Source organism: Mauremys reevesii, linkage group 3 (assembly GCF_016161935.1).
Source record: "Mauremys reevesii isolate NIE-2019 linkage group 3, ASM1616193v1, whole genome shotgun sequence".
NCBI lineage: Eukaryota > Metazoa > Chordata > Testudines > Geoemydidae > Mauremys > Mauremys reevesii.
Window position 1 is genome coordinate 32,911,553 of NC_052625.1, and position 9,264 is coordinate 32,920,816.

The window sequence follows — 9,264 nt, forward strand, 5'->3', positions numbered from 1 at the left end:
AATAACGTGCGACCACTGGTAATTAGTACCGAGGGTCAATGTTGGGTTATTGAAAGTCTTTTTCCTGAGTGTCTGGCTGGAGAGTCTTGCCCGCATGCTCGGGGTTCAGCTGATCGCCATATTTGGGGTCGGGAAGGAATTTTCCTCCAGGGTAGATTGGCAGTGGCCCTGGAGGTTTTTCGCCTTCCTCCGCAGCATGGGGCAGGGGTCGCTTGCTGGAGGATTATCTGCTACTTGAAGTCTTTAAATCAGGATTTGGGGACTTCAACAGCTGAGTCAAGGGAGAGAATTATTTCAGGAGTGGGTGGGTCAGCTTTTGTGGCCTGCATCTTGCGGGAGGTCAGACTAGATGATCATAATGGTCATTCTGATCTTAAGTTCTATGATTCTATGATTCTATGAACCCTTAGTCATGTTATGGACCTCACATGATTCAAAGCAAATGCATAATTTGAGGAGCATAAACAAACAAACCACCTTAAACCCTAATCTAACAATCCTTGTACATCCCAAACTCTCACTGAATTCAGTGGGAGGTTTGGACGTACCAGGAATGCAGAACAGGCGATGTGCAAGTTAAATACATATAGGACCCAATCCTACATCCATTTCTCAGAGTCGAGGCCCAGTCCTAATGTTCTTTCTCAAGTAAGGCTTTCATTTAGTGCAATCAGTGTGGTGTCTGAGTGAGAGCTGCAGGATCAAGCTCATAACATCATATCCACCCAAAAAAATTATGGGGCATCAGGCTAAGGAGTAATCCAAAGGCAGGAAAAAAACCAAACGTGAGACATTTTAGTTAGTTATATTTTATCATCACTTTAGCGAGGACCATGTTATTCATTCACAGAGAAAAATATCCAGGTAGGGAGAAAAGAACCATTGAAATGATTTCAACTTTACATTTCTTTAGATTGCTTACTGCAAGAAATTATGTCATGTTTAAATTACTGATTATTACACTTTATTTTCTTTAAACTAAGAAAATTGTTCATTAAAGTGACATTCTTCAAAGGAAAAACTGTAAAATAGTTTAGTTTCTAAAAAAGCCAGCTAAAACCATTCACATTACTATGAAAGGATGTTTTTCTATTTCTAAATAATAAATCATTTCCCTGGAACCGAACAATGTAATTTTGTTAATTAAAGATGCCAACTTTTTCAGACTTGGGTGGCTAAAATGAGGCACCTACACTTGTAAGTGGGTTAATTATTTCAGAGCTCCTGAGCTCCTGCTAAAGGCTATAGGAGTTCAGAGTGTTCTGCACTTTTGAAATACAGACCACTTATTTAAGTGATTGACATTAAGAACACCAATCTGAAAATTTTGGCTGCAGATTTAATAGCAAAAACTTTATTTTAAAACTAAAACCATTCTGTTTCAATAGGGATTTCCACAACACATAATACAATAAAACTAATTATCAGCATTATAAAAATATTTAACTTCTATATTTTGTTGCTTATGTAGGGCTGTAGATAAAATATAGAAGTAGACAAATAATCTGACTTCAAGGTAAATAATGCATCACTAGACTGTTTTAAAATGTTTTAGTAGATAAGAAAATCTGAAAAAGAGTAGTAATATTATGATTACTTGGTAATTCTGTTTTTTCCAGATATTAGTAATTTCTACCCACATTTGATGGCAATGTCAGATTTTAATCTGCCAAATACATATAAAGTCATAGACAAAAAACAAACAACACCACTGCTCCTCAAGTAACAGTTTGTAAAGTAGAAAATTACATAGGCTATTGCATTAGCAATAAATGCCAGCACTGTGATATTGCAATAGTCATTTGTATCCTCAAGTGAAACTTATAATTTAGGCACTGCAAGTTAACTTTTATCGGTTGAAAATCATTTCTCCATATACCACTAAAATGGTATTTTATGACACCAGTGCCTACAATAAAGATGTAACAAAAATTAAGATGACCATATAACAAGGCACAATACCTTTTGCAAGGATCATTCCTAATAGGTAATGATATACTGCCATTTATAACTAACCAGGAGTGAAATCCTGGTCCCACTGAAGTCAGTGAGAATTTTCCATTGACTTCAATAGAGCCAGGATTTCACGTTAGAACCATAGAAAAATGTACTCAGTCTGGCACTTGTTATAGGAATATTATTCATTCTTTCAACTCCTGCAATAAAACAAACTTTATACTTAAATTATCAAGATAAATCCTTAAGCATCCACCCAATTCACTGGAAACATGGTTTTCTACGTTCTTAAAAATACAGCAAATATATAACAAACCATAATGTTGGCAAAGTCTGTTTTCTTTACATACTTTGCCACATGATGTAATAAACCTACACTTTCAACACTTACAGTGTTCAGCATAAAATTTAGTAACAAAACCACCCTAATATAACTATTCCAAGTACAAATTTAAAAGATGCCCTTCTTATTAATGGAAAATCATACAATTTCAAGAAAGTATCATGGAAACAGCATTCTACTGCTTAGTTAAACTCTAAATAACTGAATAAACAATAATAGTAATTCATAAATTGGCAACTGTATAGCAAAATCAGATATAATACTATACCTTTGAGTTTAGAATAATCATGGACAAAAACAAACAAAGGGAGACAGAGAACCAGATGAAGTGTGGACAAGTTTCTCTGACATCATCCTCCAAGTTAAACGGAGGGGACAGGAATCTGTTTAGCTGAAGTGCTGTCATAATCTCGCACCAAGTCATTAGTGGTATGATAATGCATGGCAATATAGGATTTGGCAAATCCAAAAGTAGACTTTACTGGCTGTAAGCTATTTGGGGTGCTCACTTCCTGGGAAGGGCTGCTGTTATAGATGCTGTAATAAGGTTCAATGCGGGTATTCATGGGGGTTGAGCTGCTCTGTGCGTAGTGCTGATGTCCAACAGAAGCCTTGGGACTCAACACACTTTCCTTAGAATGACTAGGACCACAAGCTTGATCCACAAACTTTTTCTGAGGTTTTGGAGACAACATGTATGCCGAATTGGTTTCATGATGGGATGACTTGTTTCTGTTTACTTCCAAGCTCCCTTTGCCCATGGCTCGAAGCCTTGTCTTCTGCTTGCAGCAGAAAAAACCAAGGGCTAAATATTGGAGACACCAAAGGACTCTCCTCCTAAGTCCAGCACTGTTCCGGGAATATATAAAAGGATTTAATCCAGATTTGAAAAAAATGAGGGTAAATCCACACAACTCGAACTGGTAGAGGATGAAACCACCATTACTGGACAGCACATCCTGCACCAAGAAGATCCCCAGGGGGAGACAGCAAACTAAGACAGAGAGGACAATGACCACACATGTCACCACTGCTTTGGAGTCTTTAGCTGTGGACAAATTGACTGCAGACACCAGTTGGAGTCTGGTGGCTGCTGGAGCTGGCAGCTGGCTGAGATTCTTACTGTAGCCATGGGTCTGGACATGCTGCAACTTGTTGTAGTTCTGGTTCATGTACAAAGCAGGCACAGCACACTGCACCCCATCCACCCCTCCTGAAGCAGGAGGTCCAATGAAAGGCTGGGGTCTGGAGGCATCTACTGTGATGATGGGGGGACATTTCCTCACTTGGGCATTTTTCCTCAGTGCCTGGGCTATCATGATATAGGAGACTGAGACCACAGCTACACAGCAAATGAAATCACTCACATACAAGTAGAGGATGATCTTCCCTTCGCCACTGATCAGGCTGGACATGGGGAGGCAGAGGCGGGATTTACGGGTTCTCAGGGTGGCCAAGGTAGCCAGGGTGAAGCTGGTGGCCCACAAGAGCAAGGTGAGCAGGAGAGTGCAAGGGAAGGAGGCCGTTCGGTTGGGCTGCTTCCCCAGCACCATCCGCAGCCGGTGCAGGGCAATCACAGCCACTGTCTTGAGAGACATGATGATGAAGCCAGAGCTGGTGAGGTGGAAAGTGAAGCAGAAAGCATCAGGAACACCATTCACAGAGTTGAAAAACAGGACGAAGGCAAACATGGGGGCAGTTACCCCACAAATGAAGAGGTCGCAGAAGGACAAGTTGAGGATCATAAAGTCAAAGTTAGTCCTGAATTTCCTGAAGGCTGGGTCGAAGAAGGACAAGAAGACAATAAGGTTGCCATAGGACCCCAGGCAGAAGATGATGGCCAGCAGAAAGGTGCAGGTGACCAGTGTAGCTGTGTGGATGATCTCCTGGAGATCCCCCTGGAAAGAGGAAGAGGTGGAATTCCCACTGGGAGAGTGCAGCAGCTGTAGCGAGGTGTTGAAAGGATCCAGGCGCCTTTGGTCGGCCCAGTCCTGCAGCCTGTCTGTCAGGTTCATCTTCACAAAAATAAACACACTGCCACCCCCAAAAGGGGAGTCCAGTGTCTCAACTCTGAGGTTTGGGGCAAGGTGAGTCCATGGTGGATGAAGCCTGTACACACCTCCACCCAAAGAAAAAAACGTCAGAGCACAGAGATTAGCCCACAACAGAGCATGAGTCACTGCATGGCAGATGTTAGGAATGAGAGGGACCTAACACACCTCATCCCCTAGGGGGATGAGGCAGGGCTCGTCCCTAAAGTACAGGAGCCCTCCCAGTCAATAAGGCATTTACAGAGATGGGACCGGGCCAGAGAGAGACCCCAGTCCCTGCACGCAGGGCAGACCTCCCCCGCTTGGTAAAAGAAGGCAAAGGCCCCAGTCAGAGGGCTCCTCCCCCCACCCCACAGGCTCCTTGGTGAACAGGGCCATGCCCCCCCCCCCCCGCTCCTGCAGAGCGGGTACAGACCCGGAGCCGCTGGGGCGGGGGCAGCGCTGCCCCGCTTGCCCCCCTCCCGCCCGCACGCCCCCGGCAAAGGGAGTCGCTGAGCCTAGGGGGGCGCCGGGGCCGCCAGAGGGGCCGGCGCGCCCGGCTCCGGGCGGGGGGCCCCGGACTCCCCAGCCGGGCCCAGGCGGGAGCAGCCGGCAGGATGCACGCAGGGCCCCTGGCGCCCGGCCCCGGCGCTCCCTGCTCCGCAGGTGCCAGCACCGCTGTGCGCGCCCCCCCGGCCCAGGTGTTTTCGCCTCCCAGATGTGAGCGCCCCGCCGGGCGCCGCCATCCGGGCAGCCAGGCGCGGGGACTCGGGCCGGTTAGTCCGCCCCCGCGGAGCCCCCTTACCTCGCTGCTTGCGGCGGCTCTGCCCTGGCTGCTGCGGCGGCGCCGGCCTGGCCCCGGGCGGCCCGGCTCTCTGGCCAGCGCGGGGCGGGAGCCTTCCCCGGCTGGGCTGGGGGACAGGCGGCTGCTGAAGTCATCGCCGACGTGCGGGAGCGGATCAATCCCCTCACTGCCACCTGCAGCCAGAGCCTGGCCGCGCGTTGCACCCCAGGGCACGCACACACTGCATCCCCATCGCACACTGCAATGCACAACTGCACCACAACCACACACTGCATCCCCACCACTTACTGCATCCCCATCGCACCCTGCAATGCACAATGCACCACAACCACACACTGCACCCCCACTACATTCTGCAATGCTCAACTGCACCTTGCAATGCACAACTGCACCACAACCACATACTGCATCCCCGCTGCACACTGCAATGCACAACTGCACCATGACCACACACTGCATCCTCACTGCAAATGCTCAACTGCACCACACCATACACTGCACCCCCCATTGCACATTGCAATGCTCAACCACACCACGACCACACACTGCATCCTCATTGCACTTTGCAATGCACAACTGCACCACAACCACATACTGCACTCACACTGCACCACAAACACATATTGTACAGAGGGAAGGATATCTCAGTGGTTTGAGCATTAGCCTCCTAAACCCAGGGTTGTGAGTTCAATCCTTGAGGGGGCCACTGAAGGATATAGGGCAAAAATCAGTACTTGGTCTACTAGTGAAGGCAGGGGGCTGGACTCAATGACCTTTCAAGGTCTCTTCCAGTTCTAGGAGATAGGATATCTCCATTAATTTATATATATATTTTTACCCCACTGCACCACAACCACATACTGCATCCACGCTACACCACAACCACACACTTCACCCCAACATACACTGCAATGCACACCTTGTACAACAACCACACACTGTACCCCACCGCATACTGCAATATACACTGCGCCACAACCACACTCCGCACCCACACTGCACCCCTACTACACCGCAGTGCACCACACATTGCAACACACCCGCACAGTGCAACATCACCACACATTGCAATTCACACTGTACCACAATTATACACTGCACCCCTCTGGCATGAGCAAACGTACTGCAACACACATACTGCACCAGCACCGCACACTGATAATGCACCACTACGACATGCATAGTGCACCATCACTATATGCTGCACCACTACTGCACACACATTGCAACACAACTGTGTGCACACATGCATGCATACTGCACCCCACAACTGTACCTGCACATATGCATACTGCACCACAACAGTGCACACATTGTAACACAACCACACATTGCAACACCACAGCACACACTGGTACACACAGTGTGGCAACCACACACAGATCTACAAATGCAGCAACCCCGCCTCACAGAGCCACACAGACGTACGCTGCCATATACAGAAAGACAACCACACACAGCCCCATCACCCCACAACACAGCCCTGCAACCCTGTAATACGAGAGAGGCACTGTCACAAGACACTGTAACATAACCATACAACACACAATTACACAGAAACATGAGAAAGGCAGCAGCATCACACATGACTACCACACATAGCAGCACAACATACAAATAGCAACACAGAAGACGCACTACTACCACACACACAAACACACAACAAAACACATCTCCAGACCACACAGTGTGTGACAGCAACACACACACACTGCTGGTGACATAGCAATGCATAAAATGCTACAGCAACAAAGTCTTAGAGCCACACACTGCGTCAGAGTCACAGCAGCACTCCCTATGGCTGCCTCCAGACTGGCAATTTTGGGGAAAAGTGTCCCTGTCCTGTGGATAGTGAGCTCTGTGTACTGACACTGTCTCCTTGTTACATGGCTGTACAGCGGCCAAGCAACAAGGGGCCCCAACCCTGGATTGGGAATCCTAGGTGTTACTGTCATACAAAATAAAATAACAACAACAGTGGGAATGCTAGTGTAGGTTGCCTGCTACCATTGGAAGCACACAGCCATGTAATCCTGCAGCTCTAGGTGCCATAGCGTTAAAAACGGGCCAGATGACGCTATGGATTCCACTGCTGCTACCAACCAGTGAAGAGCTCCGGTCTGAATTTTGTCAGTATAGATTCAGCCCTAGCGTAGCCAGGACAAAAGTGTCTTTGCAGTGTTGCCAACTCTGGTGTTGTCTTTTTTTCCAGAGTGATGGGATTTTTCTTAGAACTGGGCTAGTCTTGTGACGAGGCAAGACACTCCAGCCCTCTAGCAAATCTGAGCCGGAGTGGCTGCCCATTCCACTTGCTGGGAAAACCAGAGTTATGGAAGGCAGAGCAGTCTCTCCCCCTTCCCCATTTGAAGCCATTCACAAAGGGGTGGGAGGGGGGAAAGAAGGGAGCAAAAGAGTCCGGCAGCTCAGGACAGCTCCATTTCCTCCTGCCCCCCCACCCATCCTGTGAGCAATACAGATGGGATGGTGCCCCCCTCTCCATCCCTCTGCAGATAGGCACAGGGGGTGAAGAGCCCCATGGAGGTCCCCCCCCATTCTGGAAAGGGGAGATGGGACCCAACTTGCAGCCCCTCCCCCAGCCATGGAGAGGAAGATGAAGAACCCTAGGAGGAGCAGAGGTGAGGCTGGGCAGGGGATGGGGTGAGAGCTCTGTCAGCAGAGGCCAAAATCCCCTTACCCAATATATCTGGCAGCGTGGGCAGCACTAATTGTCTCTCACACATGGGGTGGGCAGGAGTTGTTCAAAAATCAAAAGACAGACCAAAAAACCCACAATATAGTAATTTTAAAAAAAATCTCATAAATTCGGGGTCCAATCTCATGACTGTTTGGGGTCCAACTCTTGTGCTTGGCAATAGTGAACCTTGACACCTGGTTTCAGCACTGGTCAGCTTCCTAGTCTTGATATAGCTACCGTGTCCCAACAACTCGGTCGCACAGCAAGAATCCACGTGCTACAAATGGAAAGGGGGAAAAGACCTGTTAGGAATAGTACAACTGGCATCTGCTAGGGTGAGTGTCACACTGCAAAAGGGGCTTTTAGGGCTATTTCTGCAGAAAAAGGTTTGGTCTTAACCTGTGTTAGCTGAGTTGGGTTAAACTAGCGGTGAAGACACAGCAACTCGGCTTTTAACTCAGTTTAGCAGCTCAAGTTAAACCCAATGGGGCAGCTGCTAACCTGAGATAAAAGCTGAGTTGCTGTGTCCTTGCTGCTATTTGAACGCATGTTAGCTAACCCGAGTTAAGAATGCACCTCTTCTGCAGTGCAGACATACCCAAAGTGTCTGCCCAGGATGAGGCTCTGCTGCATGTTTGGTGTTTTAGCCTATAGCAGGGGGTGGCCAACCTGTGGCTTCGGAGCCACATGCGGCTCTTCAGAAGTTAATATGCGGCTCCTTGTATAGGCACCGACTCTCGGGCTGGAGCTACAGGCACCAACTTTCCAATGTGCCGGGGGGGGGGTGCTCACTGCTCAACCCCTGGCTCTGCCACAGGCCCTGCCCCCACTCCACCCCTTCCCCTGAGCCTGCAGTGCCCTCACTCCTCCACTCCCCCATCCCTCGCCTCCTGCACACCACAAAATAGCTGATCAGGAGCAGGGGCGGCTCTAGGTATTTTGCCATCCCAAGCACGGCAGGCAGGCTGCCTTTGGCGGCTTGCCTGTGGGAGGTCCCCGGTCCCGTGGATTCGGCGGCATGCCTGTGGGAGGTCCGTTGAAGCCGCGGGACCAGCAGACCCTCCGCAGGCAAGCCACCGAAGGCAGCCTGCCTGCCGCCCTCGCGATGCCCAGCAGAGCACCCCCCGCGATGCCCAGCAGAGCACCCCCCGCGGCTTGCTGCCCCAAGCACGCGCTTGGTGTGCTGGAGCCTGGAGCCGCCCCTGATCAGGAGGTGTGGGGAAGGAGGGGGAGGCGCTGAGTGGTGGGGCTGCTGTGGGTGGGAGGCGCTGGGAGCAGGGGCGGAGGGGAACTGATGGGGGGGCTGCTGACGTATTACTGTGGCTCTTTGGCAATGTACATTGGTAAATTCCAGCTCCTCCTCAGGCTCAGGTTGGCCACCCCTGGCCTATACGGGTGAACCTACTGGATACCTTCCCTCCAGCTAGGCTGAGTT

At 49.2% G+C, this 9,264-nt stretch overlaps 1 protein-coding gene across 1 annotated transcript; it reads right to left on the minus strand.

Annotated features, from left to right (window-relative positions):
- Positions 1 to 864: 864 nt before the first annotated feature.
- GPR75 (G protein-coupled receptor 75) lies at positions 865 to 5,183 on the minus strand. Its single transcript, XM_039531377.1, has 2 exons — positions 5,135 to 5,183; positions 865 to 4,418 (listed from the first exon to the last, which is right to left on the minus strand). The coding sequence occupies exon 2, from the start codon at positions 4,312 to 4,314 to the stop codon at positions 2,662 to 2,664; it is 1,653 nt and encodes a 550-aa protein (XP_039387311.1). The 5' UTR covers positions 4,315 to 4,418; positions 5,135 to 5,183; the 3' UTR covers positions 865 to 2,661.
- Between the last annotated feature and the right edge of the window lie 4,081 nt (positions 5,184 to 9,264).